Source organism: Marmota flaviventris (assembly GCF_047511675.1).
Source record: "Marmota flaviventris isolate mMarFla1 chromosome 17 unlocalized genomic scaffold, mMarFla1.hap1 SUPER_17_unloc_1, whole genome shotgun sequence".
Taxonomy (NCBI): domain Eukaryota; kingdom Metazoa; phylum Chordata; class Mammalia; order Rodentia; family Sciuridae; genus Marmota; species Marmota flaviventris.
Genome location: NW_027287693.1, coordinates 146227 through 163326, shown reverse-complemented (window position 1 = coordinate 163326; position 17100 = coordinate 146227). Strand labels below are relative to the sequence as shown.

Genomic DNA, 17100 nt, shown 5'->3' with positions numbered 1-17100 from the left:
AACAGAATGGAAGTTCCTCAAAAAGTTAAAAATAGGATTACCATAAGATTCAGCAATCCCACTTCTGGGTATTTATATAAAAGAATTGAAAACAGACTCTGGAGGAGATATTTGTTTACTCTTGTTCATAATAGTGTTATGCACAATAGCCAAGAAGGGCAAGCACCCCAAATGTCTATTTTTGGATGAATGAACAAACAAAGTGAGGTGTATTCATATAATGGAATAATGGAACATCATTCACCTGAGAAACAAAAGAAAGTGACATGATACAACGTGGATGAACCTGGAGGACACTGTCCCAAGAGAAATAAGCCAGTCACAAAAAGATGTACACTGTCCAATTCCCTTAACTGGGGTATCTAAAGTTGTTAAATTTACGGAGAAAGCCAATAAAATGTTGGTCACCAGAACTGGGCAGAGAGGGAAATGGAGAGTTTTTTCCCCCGAGTACAGAGTTTCAGTTTTGCAGGATGGAAAGTTTCTAGAGATCTCTTGCACACGATGTTAAGTACATTAATGTCAACACTATTAAACTATACTTAAAATGGTTGATATGGGGCTCAGAGCACTCATCTTGCACGGGTGAGGCCCTGGGTTCGATCCTCGGCACCACATCAAAATAAATAAATAAATTAATTAATTAAATAGAGGTATTGTGTCTGACTACGACTAAAATATAAATATTTTAAAAATGGTGAATATGTTAAATTTTATGTTTGGTTTACCACAATGTTTTAAAAATTGAAAAGTTAGAAAAAGAGAATGGAATCTTGCAGAAGTGAATTTTATAGTCTCCAATAAAGGATTGATGGGTACCTCTAAAAAATGAACAATTTACCTTTTTTCTGACCCTCCCATAAGCATAGCATAGAATAAAAAGGCAATAACAATAGAGACATTTGTAAGCAAAAATGACCAAAACCATAATGAAAGTACAAATAGCTGGGACAAGAACAGACTTCATGGATCAGCTAGGCCTTTTATTCAGCCTCAGAGTCAGGCATCGGGTAGGCTCACTTTCTGGGTAGAAAATAGCACTGATTACAGGGGAGGTATGGGTTTATATTGGTTACACTGGGGGAGTGTCTTAGTCTTTGAAGACCTTTAAGAGGACATAGGTAAAAGATAGAAAACTTCTGGAACTTGTTTTTCCTGGGCACGGTTTTTACTGAACACATCAGTGAGACAGTGTTTTTATAGGGCAGGGATGGAGGGTTCAGGGTTCAGAGTCCAGTCCTTATCTGACCTCCTGGGGTCATTTTATTGACATGGGGACAAGATTGGTGTGTAGTTTCACTGTCTTTGGGAGTGAATTTGATTGAAAGGTTATCTCCTTTCAATCCAAGATAGCAATCCTTAGGAGGAGGGATTGTCACTAGGAGATGATTGAAAGGTTCAAAGTTTTGGCAACTCTCTCCCTCCCTCCTCCCAGGGCACACACGGTCTTGGTGGGGGAGTTATCAACTCCATTTCCTTCAACCTTCACTGGGAAAGGAAAGACTGGAAGAAACATGGCAGGATCTGAGCTACAGCAGTTCTGGTACATTGCTAGGGAGATGGTGGGCGAGATCACTCCCAGTACAGTAGCTCCTTAGTCACACTGGAAATGGAAATTGGTGGAGCTGCCCTCTTTAGTGGCTGTCATCATTTGTTGCTCATGGAAGATTAAAATGTCCTTCTAGGGATAGGATAGCCAAAGCCTTTTCAGTCTTGGCTCCTAATTTTCTTGGCAACATAATTCCTTCAAACAACTACCTGTACTTTTCTGATTTACTAGTAGAGCTGAGTGCCATCGCTCTCCGTAAGTATTCTTGGTGGATCTCTCTGCTTCCTCCACACTCAGTCCAGGACTCTCTTTTCAGCTGAGGATCCCAGATTTGCATGAGATTGCTACATTTTTAAGCTATTCTCTTCCTTAAGCCCCCTGAAAGGCTCAATGGATGCTTTATTTTTCAAAGATTTTTTTAAAACAATTCCATCTCCCTGCACCTATAGCCAACTGATTTTCAACAAAGGTGCCAAGAACAGGCATGGAAGAAAAGTTAGTCATCGGTACTTAATCCTGGAGCAATTGGATATATACATCCAGAAGAATGAAACTGTTTTCCTCGCTCTGTCTCACCATACACAAAACCAACTTGAAATGGATTAAAGACCTAAATGTGAGAGCAAAACTAAGAAACTGCTAGAAGAAAATGGAAAATATTTCAGGACATTGGAACGGGCCAGGGGTTTATGGATAGGATCCCTAAAAACACAAGTAACAAAAACAAAAATAGGCAACTGAGATCTCATCAAACTAAAATCTTCTACACAGTAAACAATCAATAGAATGAAGAGACAGCCCAGAGGACAGGAGATAATGTTTGCAAACTGTGCCTCTGGCAGAGTTAATGACAAGAATATGTAAGGAACACACAAAAAATCCAATAGAAAAACAAATAATCCCATGCAACAATGGATAAGAAATATTAAAAAAAAAAGAAAAGAAAAAGAAATAAAAAAGATTACCATGAAAAAAAAAAAAGAAATCTAAATGGACATTTTTCAAAGGAAGACATCCAAATGGCTAACAGGTTATGAAAAAAATGTTTGACATTAGTAATCACCAGAGAAATGCATATCAAAACCACAATGAGATGTTACCTCACTTTGATTACAAGGGTTGTTATTAAAAAAGGCAAAAGATAATAAATGCCAGTAAGGATATATGGAGAAAAGGGAACCTTTGTAGAGGGAATGTAAATTAATACAGCTGTTGTGGAAAATAGTAAGGGGTTCCTCCAAAAATTAAAAATAGAACTTCTATATGATTCATCTATTCCAATACTGGGAAAATATCCAAAGGAAGTGAAATTCGTCTGTTGAAGATATAGCTTTACTCCCACGTTTATTGCAGCATATTCACAGTAGCCAAGAAATAGAAATGATGTAAGTGTCCATCAAAAGGGTGAATGAATAAAGAAAGCATATTATATAAACCCAGTGGAATATTATTTAGCCACACAAAGGACTAAATCCTGTCATTTTTAACAACATGACGGGAACTAGAGGTTGTTATCTTTCATGAAATAAGGCAGGCACAGAAAAACAAGTTCTGCATGATCTTACTCCTATGTGAAATCTATAAAAGTTGATTCACAGAAGCTGAGAGTATAGTGTGGTGGTTATCAAAAGCTGGAGAGAGTAGAGGGTAAGAATATGGGGAGAGGTTGATTAACATGTACAGTTTTAGATAGAAGAAAGAAGTTCGAGTATACTATTGCAGTAAGGTGACTGCAGATAAGGATAATATACTGTATATAAGGACTTTTTTAAAGCTTAGAAGAATTTTGAACGTTTTTTCCATAAAAAATGATAATGGAGGAAATAGACACGTTTACCCTGATTTGAACTTACACAATGCACACAATCAAACATCACTCGAGGTCCCCTAAATATATGCACTTCTTAGGTATTATGTAAAAATTTGAGAAATCAAAAATTAAAAATCCATCTAACTGCTTGAGATGGTGAAACCCTTAGTATTTCAAACTCTCCAAGATCCTGAGTTTATTATTGGACTCTCTCTATGCCCTTTCGCTTCCTGATTGTGAATTGGCCAAGTCTAGGTCAGAGCAAAGGACACTATGAAAACCCAGGTATTTCAAACCTAGGTGTTCTCAGTCTGATGATCGGAGCTGCAGCCAGTAGCCTGAATGAGGGTGCAAGGAGGATGGAGCCCAGACTCCTCTCTGCACCAGGGTCTTCTGGAGAATTCATAAAACATACCAGTGGGAAGGTGAGCCTCCTTCCATTCTAACATCCTAAATCAGAATCTTTGGGAATGTACTGATATTTTGAAAGGAACTCAGATGATTTGGATGCACAGGCTACGTAAGAGTCATTTGATGCACAAAACAAGTCCCTAACCTTCACAGGCACGGGTGAAAGGTGACGTGCACAAAACTTATCTGGCAAAGTCATCAGCAAACCAGATCCAGATCTCAAAGCCAGATCACAGTGCCATGCTATCTGTTATAAATCTTTGCCAGGTTCCAGGTGTGGGTAGTCTGAAGAACAACCCGCTTCCCCAAATGCCTACATCCAAATCTAATCTCTGGAAAGCTGTGCATATTTTCACCTAACATGGCAAAAGAAATTTTATAGGTTAGTTTAAGGATCTTGAGATGGGGAGGGTCTCCTGGATTATCTAGATGGACCCAGTATGACCACAGAGGTCCTGATAAGATGAAGGCAGGAAAGTGAGAAATAAAATGTGATTACAGAAGCAAAGGAGAGAGAGAGAGAGAGAGAGAGAGAGAAGAAAGGGACAGGTGGGTTGAAGATATAGGAAGAGACCACAAAGAAAGAATGCAGGCAACTTCTAAAAATTGCTAAAGATCAGAAGACTCCTCCCCTCCCCAAATTCTTCAGGGAAATGCAGCCCTACTGATTCATTCCAGATTTTTGACTTCAGGTCTAGATGTATTGTTTTAAGCCATTAAGTCCATGGTAATTCCGTACAGCAGTAGTAAGAAACTAATACAGAATTTAGAACCTGGGAAAAGGTGCTACGTTAACCAATGCTTAAAAATGTGAACACAGCTTTGAAAGTGGGCAGTGGACGTAGGCTGGAAGAATTCTCAGCATGACAGAAAACGCCTAAACTTCTGGGAATGGACATTGGCAGCAGCCAGAGCTGAATGCATTCCTTCCTAAAGGGGCCGCAATTGCCAGTGCTTTGTGCTTTGTGCTCAGTTTCATCATGCAAGGAGAGAGGAAGTCCATGTTTGGCTAGGGGGGAAAAAAGGATTCGAGAGTTTCTGAAAATGAATATGCATGACTTGCAAAAACAATGTAGCCATGTGAGCGGATTATCTTGGAAGTTTAACCTGTGGATCCCTCTTCCCTTTACCTCCTAGACACTCGGCCTCAGAGGACCTGGTCCTCTGTAAGCTATGTGGTAAGGTCTCACTTGTTTGTATTCCATGCCCTCTTTGGCCTCTTAGCATCCCTGCGATTTGAGATTTCATTTCTGATGGGCAAGACTGTGGACGGGAGGGATGGAAGAGAGGCAGGGAAGGCTGTTGGATCTGGAATGACGGTTAATGAATTTCATAGTTGCCAATATATTGCCTGCTGACTGATGGATGTATCAAGGCACTTAAGGCCCTGAAGGAATCCCTCAGCCTGAATCAGGGACCCTGGTTTGGTTCAGGGACGTAGAAATACAATCCCTTTCTTCCTCTCCAGCTTCAGCTGAGAAAAATGGAAGTTTTTTTTTTTTTTCCCCAAGAGCTATATTTCCAAATATAGAAGAGAACCTAGGTACCCATGAGTTTCTGTTTGTAACACATTTTCATCCTGATTTTGTTGACAGAGACTTAGAGTACCCAACTACTCCTAAGTGACAACGAGCCAATATCTATCCTGGAATTGGAATCTGAGAGTCCTTTCCAGCCAGAGTTCTCCCCAGAACGTGATGCTACCAAATGCACACTACCTGCTTGAGAAGGTAATACCGTGCCGTTTTTTCACTGGAGTAAGAGGCTTGCTTTCCCTAGTGGGAGATGTCTGAGTGCCCAAGTGGATCAGATACCCTATACTGAGTCAAATGCTATTCCAGGGAATACAGGTAGATATTTAGGAGGAGAAGATTCATCCATTCAAATGGATGTTCCCAGGCTCCTGGGGTTGGGATGGAGATGGTGATGGACAGAAGTGCATTCTGGTTTCAGGAAGGCTGCTCCCTTAAAATGGGGGTTGCAGAGGATGCCTCCCCAGCCTGCGTCCCAGGTCCCTCTCCTCTATCTAAACCCTGAGCATTTCACCCCGCCTCACTCACTCTCCTCCAGGCTGAAGGGCAGCCTCCACATTCAGGCTGTCTCCTGCTGGACCACACTGTAGCCTCTCACTTCTCCCTACGTCTTCATGTCGGCCTGAAGTCCATAAGTTCCATTTTCTGAAACTCACCTCTGAACCGCTAAACATGGCACATTCCTCCTCACTGGACTGAAGATTTTCAACTTTCCCTTCTGAACTGTAAAGTGGGGCAGTCCCCACCTGAACATTCGAAACCTTTCATTCAACCTTCCTTTCTAAACTTGGTAGCACTTCACCTAGGCATGGACCCCCACTGTCATCTGATTGCTTTTCTCCCTCTTTGATGTACAGGTCATCAATGTCTCTACCTCCTGCTATTTGCTCTGACTTGTCTTTTTATTTTTCTTAATGATCCTAAAGTTTTTTTTGGAGGGGTGGGGGTAGTGCTGGGGATTGAACCCAGGACCTTGTGCATTCAAGGCAAGCACTCTACCAACTGAGCTATATCCCAGCCCCCCTATAAGTTTTCCAGAAAAAAAATTTTAAAAACCAGTAACCAGTTATCAAGAATAAATTTGTCTTCTCCTTTCTGGGGAAACTTAATCTAACCAGCTTATTGCTAGCCATCCCCCAGTGTCTGCATTGTCTGAACTATTCCAGGTATTGGGGGGTGGTACAGATGGGAGTCACATAGCAAAGTTAAGGGCGGTTGTAATATATTATAAGAAGGGCTTGGGCAAGGGCAGGGGACGTGAGAAAAGTAATGAGATTGGGGATTTGCTAAGCAGGTAAGTTGCTAGGATCACTGATGTTGGAGACTAGAGCAATGATACTGGAGTACCTGATTGGGCCTTGTTTTAAAGATTCGTCTATAGACACTCAGATGGGTCCACCCAGTAGAAAAGGCCAGGGCTGACCCACATCCCCATTCCTTCAAAACATCAGCTCTACCTCTAGGACCACGCCCCACCTTACCACCAAATGCATATGCTCAGCTTTGTGATTTCCCTCAAGAAAATACCAAAAGCCAGGTTTTATACAAAAATATACATTTTTATTCCATAGTTATATAATAATAATTTCCATAATAATATCTTTAACACTGCCTTGGGATTTCAAACATCATGTTCTTGCATTCATGATCTTTGCCAGGACCTTCACAAACATACCAGGTGAGGAATTGGGGTTCACAAAAGGAAAAACCACATGTCCAAGTTTCTGAATCTAAAGAAATACCATTACTCACAGAAAATAAAATTAAAACATCAATAACTTAAATAAGATTAACATTACTTAAGGCATCGTGTTTCATACCAATAAACAAAGATCATATACTAGTGTTAGGGTTTGTGGAGGGAGAGCTAGTGGCAGATAAGTTAGCTACAGGTTCTTGGGTGGTGAAGTTAGCGTTCACAGGTGTTGCAGTGCCTAGACTAGTCGGGTTCTGGTTCCGTTCAGTTTTCTGGTCCATTTTGGCAACGTAGTCCTCAACCCACTTCTGTAGGGGATCAGCACAGATTTCTTTGTTCAGGACGGTGGTGAAGCTGTGGAGAGAGAGGACCCGGTTAGATGAAGTGGCTCCGCTGTTTCAGCAATTCTGCATCGAGGGGCTACCAAGGTGGCTAGGGGAGGAAGGCAGGTGGTCGGAGCAACTCCAGAGAAGGCCAGGAGTGAGATCAGGATCCTCTGGATTTCCCAGGGGAAGCGTTGGAACCCAGGCTAATGAAACAGGGATGGTCTGAGTGAGCGCTCTCACAATAGAGAGTGATGTTAGGGGTCATTTTTCCCCTCCTTTCTATTGGGAACCACTGGACATTGGATCAGAGAGTGTAACTCTCCAAGTTCATGAGGATGACCCTTTGCTCCCTGAGAAAGCTCTGGACCAGAGAGAGAAGACACGCTCAACTTACATCACAGCTTCTTTGGGACACTTGCTGCTGGTGACTCTCCTATAGCTCATCAGCCTTTTCATGGGGATTTTCTTGCTGGTGAGTGTATAGCAGCAGGTGACTGGGGAATTAACTGCATCTGAAAAATAAACCACACGGAAAAGGCGTTTTTAGGATGGGTTAGGTACTTCTGACCTTAGAGCAGGAAAAAGTTATGAGGAGAAGGAAAGGGGATAGCAGGAGAAGCGGAAACCACTAAATCCCAATACTTCTGCCTATATGTCAGAGCTAGAATATGATCTTAGACATGTTGACTCGGTTTCCTATGCTGCAAAATGGGTATGCCATACTGGTAATGGAGAGAAGAAAGGGAATCTAATGTAATGGTCTAATAATTCAAATTATCAGGACCAAAAAATAATAATAATAATAATAACTGGAGGCCTTATCAATGGGCTTGGTGGGCTTCAAAAAATCTATGCCTGGCAATGAGCTTCCCTGATATCCACTACCTCTGCAGAGCCTCTGTCTGTGGAAGTTGGGCTGGATGAAGCACAGACCAGGTGGGGAAATCTTCTCTTTGATCACCCGGGACTACTGACAGCAGCTGAGGCAGTAACTTCCCAGGGGCATGTTTCCAGAGCTCGAGTCCTGGAAGGAGCTGGAGTTGGTCCAGAGCTGGGATTCTAGCCCAGGCTCTGCCCAGGAGCAGCTGTGTGATTGGGCTCACTCCTGGCCTTCTCTGAGTTGCCTGATCTTAGAAAAGCAGCTGCTTAAGGTGAGGCGATGGGTACCCTCTGGGATGTACTGGGCATGATGACCCAGAGATGGGGTGATATGTTTCAGGGCGGAGGGGCAGGGCCTTACCTGGCTGAGCAAGCACGTGGGTGCTGAAGGCGGCTACTGTGAGCATCAGGCACAGAAGAGCTGCGGAGACCTTCATGGTGGAGGATGAGAGAGAGAGAGAGAGAGCGAGCTTCAGCCTGGGAGTTGGAGGTTTCTGAGTTGTTCTCAGCTCTCTGCTCTTTGGATGGCTCTGTCTCTGCCTTTTATGGAGAGTCAAGAGGGTGGAGCCAGCCAGGAGGCTTGGCCCAGGGCAGCTTATTCTCAATGAATGATGCAGTGGAATCTTGAATCTGCTGAGCAAGAACAATACCCTGGGAGATTTCCAGGAAGTGGAAGAGGGACACTTGTGGGTTAGAACTTGGCACTTTTTCCATCTGCTGAGACCAAAGGAAGCGAGGACAGGAGGGGCAGCGGACAGTAAAGGGGACTAACCACAGACATGAACCAAGTGGGTTATTCTTAACTATTCTGCTTCCTCTGAAGAAAAAGGAAGAAAGTAGGGAAACAGAGATGACCAGGGAGATGAGAGACCTGTCCCTTCTTAGCCCCAGCCTACCTTCAGGCCACAGTCCAAGGGGTCTTGGAGCCAGGAAATTGCCCAAAAGCCTTGGTGGGCTCCTCAACAGTGCTATTAAATAAATTCATTTGCTTTTTAAAATGCAGGGTGCAGGCATAAAAGATGCCTAATAGAACTGTAGGGTGCCATCAACATGGAACTGAATTCTAAGGGTTGTGAGATTTCAGACTTGGCAGAAGCCATACAAATCAGGTTGTGCTGCAGAAGTTATTTCCATGTCATAATCATACAGTGCTTACACCATGCCAGGAATATTCCAAGCCCTGAACAAAGTCTTTAAATTCTCCTGTGACTGCAAGCAGGTCCTATTAATTCCCGTTTTATCACTCAGGCAACTGAGTCCCAGAAGGGTTATCTTTGCAACCTGCCCAAGGTCCCCAGGCAGCTCAGCCCCAGGGGCTGTGCTGTCGTCAGAGCGGCACACTTCTGGAAGGAAACATGCTCAGGTTGTCCAACTGGCTGCGGGACTGTGCATCTGGCTCCCCTCTCTGTGCTCAGCCTCTTCCAAATCAGTAGACAGCTAATGGGCAGTTTGAGAAGCATCCCTTTTGTGGTTAAGTCACTATGAGCAAGGAGCCTATGGTTCATGTGGCAGGCAACAGTGGGCCAGAAGGGCACACATCCTGACTTGGTGGCTGTTCTCCCAGCTTCTTTCTGGGTTTCCAGAGAGCATGCGTGAGCAGAGGCACCTTATTTCGGGAATTGGAATGCACGGCTTCATTCTGCAGTTCTGCTCGGATTTCCTCAGAAAACATGCCCTCCATAGTAATAAAAATGGAAAGAGCTGAGAATTCTTTTCAGACATTCCCTCTTACACAAACATGTCAGGATTGCTTGAGGCACGTCAAGTGGCCCTGCCAAGCTCACAACTCAGGACTCTTGACTCCCCCCCAGTCTCCTGCCTGGTTGTGACCTTGCCTGATGCGTCAGGATAGACCTAGGGCTCTTTCTCCATCAAGGGTCATGGAGACAATGTCAGTGAATGCATGGCACTTCTTGGAAGAAAACATGTGCCAGTCATGGTATATGTTATACAAACGACAGCGTCTGCTTGGTAGTAAGTAGTCAGTAATGGCATTTTGGGGTGTCTACCAGGAGCCAGGCCCCATGCCAGAGGCTTCCCTGCACTGTCTGGTTCATCCTCCAACAATCCCACATTCCCTCAGCTGAAACTGAGGCTCAGTGACCTGTCCGGGGTCTCACAGGTAAGAGCATATGGGGCCGAGACGCCCACCCAGGACACTGTGATTCTGGAACCCCTGCTCCTGGACAGTAGGGTTAGTGTCTCATGACAGATATTAGTATCCTAGAGAATCTGAGGGCAGGGAGCATTCTAGACTCTTGGGTGGAATCGCAGAAAGGCAGAAGAAGGAAGAGAGAACAGATCAACTTGTTCACTGCTTTGCTGGCACCTCACCCAGAGTCTTAATTCCATTCCACCTGAGTCTTGCTAGTTACCCTTTTCCTCCCTGGCTCCTGTTGAACCCCCTCGACTCCACCCCTCCCGCCCCTTCTTTACCTGTGGCTCATTCTCTTCTTGTCAAATGAATAAAGCACTTCCAGGACTTTACCCGGTCATTCCTTCCCAGACCTTCTCACCTGAGCTTCCAAGAAATTTACCCCCACGTGGATAGAATGAGAGTCAGTGTGTGCTTTTCCGTGAATGTGGAGGGCTCCTCCCATGTCCCCGTGGAATCCAGTCACTCCTTGGTCTTTCTCTAGGTTAACAAGTTGCAAGAGGCCAAGACCTTGAAGCTACTCTTCCCTGGTTCTGGGGGGTCACTCTCACTCACGGAATTTTAGACCCAAAGGACCTGAAGAGGTTGTCCAGCATGCAGCTGTCTTTCTGTGAGTGGAAGCCATAGTCCCAGAGTGGGAGGCCCATGGGTCCAGGGGCGGGGGGGGGGGGGGGGGGGGTCCCAGAGAGAAGCTCCGGGCATTGCTGAGTATTTGGGCAGCCTTTGGAAGAGTGGAAGGTGGGTCTCCACTTCAGGGAGGGGTTCGTGGTCATTGGAAAGTGAAGGAGGCCACTGCAAGACTCAGACAGTCACCACTCAGAAGGTGAAAGGGTGTGACTCATCAAAGAAAGTCTTGTGGAAAGGGATAGTCTGTTTTCCTTCCACTTCTGTCAGGAAGAGATGCCCTCCGCAGGGACACGGAAGGAGAGAAGAGTGGAAATCCCCATTCTGAGGCAGTTTTGGAAGTTCCCGAGGAGGAGAGTGCTGTTGGGCTGCGGCCTGCATTCCAGATGCTGGGCCTGGAGCCAGGAAGCCCGGGCACGTGCTCCGGGCTGTGCTGAGGAGACATCTCAGAGAAAGCCTGGGCTGGGCTCCTGCTGGAGGGGCCCCCCCGGAGGGAAATGCATGGAGGGGTGGTGTGGGGGCGTGAGGACCCTTGCTTTGATGTTCTATAGAATTCCCAGTTCCCCCGGGACCCCTCCCCAACAGCACGTAGATGAGGAATGGAAAAATTCCTCTCTCGATGAATAATCTTCTCTTCCTTCCTCTCAGGGGACTGACCCCACGCTAGGATCATCTGCCGGTACCTTGGTCATGGCTGTCGGCTCCCACTCAGTGTCAGGGTGAAGGAAAGAGGAAGTGAGAGTGAGCTTTCTAGAAAGATCAGAAACCAGCGCCCGGGGCCCCTTCTTTCTTACCTCCGCCCACCCTGGAGCACGGGGTCCCCTGGCCTGTGCTTGCTGATGTCCCTCCCCCGGCCGTCCTGTGAGATGCACGGTCAGCTCTGCCCCTGGCCTGCCTCCCTCCAGCCTCGCCCTTCCGCTCTCCCCCAGGTGAGCTCTTGGGGTAGCTCCGTGATGCTTTTCCTTTCAAGGACTAAGATCCGTCATGATTCTTTGACAGAATGCCGGACAGGAACTGGACCTTAGAAGTGATCTCTCTATTTCCCTGATGGGGACCCTGAGGTCAAGTGACAGGCCCAAGTGACAGAGAAGACTAGTCGCAGGGTCTGGGCTGTTCTGTTCATCACTGGGCTGTCCGGGTAGTGCCTTGTCACCTGCACCACACATCTCCTGACCATATTATCCACCCACTCAGCGTCCACCGGCCCAGAGGACCAGGGAGGGGATGGCGTATGTGGCGGGGATTGAGGCAGCCACAGAGCTAACTCTCCAACAGTGGTGGCTCCGCCAGTGCCCACGGGAAGCAGGATTGAGCTTCTGAACAAACTTGAGCAGTGCTCACCCCAAGCTTCCAGCCTCCAGGCCCAAACAGTGAGCTGTTCCTCTCACCTAGACTGGAGTCCCTGCTCTTGGTGAGGCTTCAAGAAGTATCTGCAGTTGCCTTCCACATTTCTAGGATGGAGAAAGTTCCAAACTCTGGGCTCCCCCTAGATTAGATTTGCTGAGTTACAGTCTGTATTTTTTTTTCTATATAAAACTTTGTTTTTCCCCTAAGATCTCCTCCTCTCTCAGATCATTGTCAGCCTGTGGGGGGTACTTTCAGGGATAGAGCCTAGGGTCTAGGAAGTAAGGGCCGTGCTGGCTGGCAGGGTGGCATTAACAGGAATAAGGTACAGGCAGAAAAGAGGAAAGAAATAGGTGGGGTGGGAAGTGGGGAGAAAGCAGAGGTAGCCCGGAATAGTGTATAGAACCCCAGGTGATAGCAAGAGCGCCAAGGCCAGAGGCCTGGCTCTAGCTCTGTCTAGCTGTGTGGCTTTGAGCAAGTCCCTTGACCTCTCTGGGCCTCTTTTGTGAAAGGTGATTAGTAAATAGCTGTTTCTAACATTGTCATGAGACTTGTATGAAGAAATAAACCAAGAGTGCTTTGTAAGCGGCATGCAAAGAGCTGGGTCAGTCTAAGGAATGACGGGTAGTCTCGGGGACATCTTCCAGGCAAGTGGCCTTGCCCAGGCGGTTGGTGTGTACACTCCTGATGCTCAGTGCCAGTTTCTACTCTCATTGGTCACTCTGAAGATGAGTTGCCATGTCTACTATAGAGAGTACAGTCAGGTTCCAGCCTTCCAAGCTCTCAATCACCTCTGGTCTGTCTGTCTGTGGACAGAAAGTCTTTGGGGATTGACAGGAAGCTAAAGGTCAGGTAAGCACAGTGGCCCACACCTGTAATCCCGGCGGCTCGGGAGGCTGAGGCAGGAGGATCACATGTTCAAAGCCAGCCTCAGCAACTTAGCGAGGCCCCTTGGGAATTCAGCAAGACCCTGTTTCAAAATAAAATATTAAAAATGGGCTGGGGATATGGCTCATGGTTAAGAACCCCACGTTCAATTCCTGGTACCAAAAAAAAAAAAGTCAAGGATCAGAGACAGCAACCCCAGAATCATGTCAGGCCTCACACAGCAGTCAGTACCCATGGAAGTCCTACGTCTAGAGCATTCTGTGCTTCACCCCACCCTGGCACCTGACACAGCCGTATCTCTCAGGAGCACCTTCTCCACACTTAGCTGCTTGAATCCATTCTGAATCTCAACACATTTTCCCCAATGTCCGATGGTAGGATGATTTAACACCCGACAGGGAAATTAGGAGAGAAGCAAGACTTTGGGTTTCTCGAGTTCTTCTCTTATTCAATTTGGGGAAGAGAGAGTGGTAGCTGGGGGCGAGCGGGGGTGAGGGCCCCCCCAGCAGAGAGAGTGATTTTCAGAGCCCACACACATCCTTCTTTGGGGGAGAATGTGTTTTCCTCTCCTGGTTGCGAAACATTGCGTGCTAAGAAATGGGAAGTCCGAGCCGCCCTAGAAGGCTGCTGCTTTGTTCCAAGCTTGAGCTGGCTGCGGGTGGAGCCCCACTTTGCCAAGCAGTGGCTCCATTCAAAACCTCCTCCTGCCTTACTGTAAACTAGAGTCTGCCCGGAGGATCTGAATGAACGAAAATGCAAATGATATGTGCCCCACGAGGGTCATGGGAAATGCTTCGACAAAGCTCACCTATCTCTTTCGATTTCAGATAATCCAACCTTGCAACTTATTTATTATTAAATAAAAAATACAGCCAGGGTAAGAGGAGAGCAACCTGGTATCCTTGGAGCCCTTCTCTTGGGGAAGGAACCGTAGCCCTGTGGGTGTTGGGCACACGGGAGGGCACAGACTTTTGCCTGCTTAGCTCACTCCTGTACCCCAACATTCATGCCCAGTGTTAGGTGCTCCACAAATATGAGAAAAATGAGAGAATTAGGGAAAAACCAGAGCTGGAAGACATTGTAGAGATCCCAGAGTGGAATCGCCTGCTCTGTTCCTTGTGAAGAGTGGGAAATGAAGTTGCCCAGGATTATAGTTGGTGTCGGTGTTGGTGTTGGGGTGCAGGCAAGCTGTGTAGGTCTGAGTTTTGTGTGTGTGTGTGTGTATGTGTGTGTGTGTGGAAAGAGCCTAGTGACCCAGGAGCCTGATGACACAGATCTCCACATTTTCCAGCAAGACTGCCAGGTTCTTCCGCTTACTGGGTGTTGACCTTGGACGTCACTCAACTTGGGAGTCCTTTTATCTTGACATCTCTGTGTCTCTTCCCTTCCCCTCTTCCTTCTTCCTTTTCCTTTTTCAACCAAGATGGAATAAGCCCCTGTGATAGATGCAAAACTTGGACCCAAGAGGGTCTTGGAGAAGCAGTTTGGTGGGAAGCGGTGGACAGGATGGGTGTCTTCCCTTAGTTTGCATATGCATTTGAGGTGGCTCTTGGTGGGGAGTCCATGGAGAATCCACCCCTGGGTGCTATCACAGTGGGTGCCGGCACCAAGCTCATCAGCAGCAGAGAAGGCTGATAAATACTCCAAAGTTCCTCCCACTCCCAGATCTGGGCCCCTACCATGAATCCACATTCCATTTCACCCAAACAGCCAAACCACACAGCAAATATCCATCTTTTCATTTCCTCCCTTCCTTTCATACCTCACGGGTCCATGAGATCTGTCCACTCCACTTTGGAAGTGTCTTGCATTCATTTTCTCTTCCCCATCCCCAAAGACCCTGAATTAATCTGAGTTCATCTTTTTTTTTTTTTTTTGGTGGTGCTGGAGATTGAACCCAAGGCCTTGTGTGTGCCAGGCAAACCCTCTACCAATTGAGCTATATGCCCAACTCCCAATCTGGGTTCTATTGAAACCATTCAACAAAATGCCTTGCCAAGAGAATTTGTAGCACCAAGTCCATCCTTTCAACTGGGAACAGATCCATCTATCCCAAACCACCAATGTGACCCGCTTACGTGGGCAGCTCTCCACATCTCCCTCCATGGAGCCCGATCCTGAGTAAGAGGTCCTCAGCAAGAGGCCCCATCTGGGCCCAGGGAACCTTCTAGACCACATCTCGCCCACCAGTCACACCTTCCAAATGCCCTATGGTGTAGGGACACAAAGTTTTTGCTCACCTTTCCCAGAATGGGCCCTTGCTCTGTGGTTTTCCTTGCCTGGAAAGGCAGCTGGACCTTTTATAAGAAGTCTTTCCAGACGCTTTTGGACATAGGAAATCTTGTTTGTTTCCTTAACACAGGATGCTGTCTTTCTTGACAGCACTTGATTGCACCCTGGGTGTTAAAGGTGTGTGTGTTTGTGTGTGTGTGTGTGTGTGTGTTCTCCATCACCATAATCCCTACACCTGTGCCAGAGCCTGGCATCCATTCATTCACTATTCATTCATTCATTCATTAAATGCACAGTGACTAGCTGCATCACCTATGCTGGTCATGAGATCTGTACCAGGCACGGGTTCACTGAATGAATGAATGAAGAGTTTCAGGATGATTGGATCTCAGCTAAATAAAACTGTCAAAATCTGAAAATAGTCTCTGTGCTTTGTCTAGGCATTGACCCAGTAGCCTCATCCCTCCCACTCAATCATTGTGTGACCTTGGCTAAGTGGTTGGCCCTCTCGGGCCCTCAAATGCAGAAGGGAATGATACACTTCAGAATCTCTTCATAACGCCTTTCTTTCACCCCTTCCCACTTCCCCAACAGCTGCAAAGGAAGTCTCCCTTCTGGACATTCCCCATTGGATGGGACACGAGGCTTTGTGCCCAGGGAACGTATTTAGCATCATTTCACTTCGTATTCTTAAAAATCCTGTGAGGCGAACAGGACGGGGAGAGAGGGGTCAAAGGACCTCAAAGTTTGCAGTGCAAGATCGTGGTGGAGCCAAAGTTGGAAAGCAGGTCTCCTACGTCCACCGCCAGGGCAGCGTGGACTCCAACACTGGTCTGCCAGGCATTTTGTGGGAAAGTGGGTCTAGATACCAGATCAGGAGCCCCGTGGTGCCCGCAGGGGGATCTGAGTTCACATCTCCACCCAAACTACATCATTCGGATGCCCACTTCTCGCATGTGTTTTGCAATGTAATTTTTTTTTTTTAATTTTTATCTTCCCTGTGCCAAACACCAAGATCCTCATTCTCTTTTTTGGTCATTTGCTTCAGTTGCTCATTTTTTCTTAAAGTTATTTTTTTTTTCTAGTTCCCCATTTTCCTTTCTCTCAGTTCATTTTAATCCTCTTGGTAACATCAGATATTCCATTTTGAAGGATGACACAGATATCTTTCCAGGGCGATGTTAGTTCCTGGGTTTTCTAGGAAAAAAAATAATCAGAAAATTCTTCTTCCCCCGATCCCTACTCCCTCCCACCCACCCCCTGTTACTTGTATCTTGCAAAACAAGCAGATATCCCATCTTGCTGTGGCTGCTGAGTTCTTAGCTTAGGTTCTTAGTGGGTAAATCCTCTCACTCTTTTTTGTGTGTGTGTGGCTTATTCCCTGGAGATTAGGGTTGCTAACCATCCACCAGCAAGTGCAGCTATTGGGTAAGAAGGTCAATGTGAGTACTGCATGATGTTGGCATCCAAACCTTGTTTTGCAGATTGAGCATTCTAAAGCACAGAGAAAGCACTAGCATGACCAACATCATACAGCAAATTCGAGACCTGGGCTTGAGCTGGAATGGTGGTCACTGATTCCTTTTCTGGAAGGGGTCTTCCTTCTATTACAAGATTCTTGGTGCCCATCAGGGGAACTTGATAAGTGATTTGC

General features: G+C 46.2%; 2 protein-coding genes across 2 annotated transcripts in view; one reads left to right on the top strand and one right to left on the bottom strand.

Moving 5' to 3' along the window:
- LOC114082774 (E3 ubiquitin-protein ligase rififylin) overlaps nucleotides 1-17100 on the top strand; it is a 786130-nt gene that overhangs the window by 704038 nt on the left and 64992 nt on the right. The window lies entirely within an intron of this gene.
- LOC139703698 (C-C motif chemokine 2-like) lies at nucleotides 6874-8707 on the bottom strand. Its single transcript, XM_071607157.1, has 3 exons — nucleotides 8565-8707; nucleotides 7719-7836; nucleotides 6874-7352 (listed from the first exon to the last, which is right to left on the bottom strand). Exons 1-3 carry the CDS (start codon nucleotides 8638-8640, stop codon nucleotides 7136-7138), a joined length of 411 nt encoding a protein of 136 aa, XP_071463258.1. The 5' UTR covers nucleotides 8641-8707; the 3' UTR covers nucleotides 6874-7135.

Bases quoted from the DNA above. Each gene is read 5' to 3' on its own strand.
- LOC139703698 (XM_071607157.1), bottom strand. From the start codon at position 8,640: ATGAAGGTCTCCGCAGCTCTTCTGTGCCTGATGCTCACAGTAGCCGCC. The intron at 7,837-8,564 runs GTAAGGCCCTGC...TTTATTTTTCAG, and splicing joins CCACGTGCTTGCTCAGCCAG to ATGCAGTTAATTCCCCAGTC. The intron at 7,353-7,718 runs GTAAGTTGAGCG...CTCTCTCCACAG, and splicing joins TGTCCCAAAGAAGCTGTGAT to CTTCACCACCGTCCTGAACA.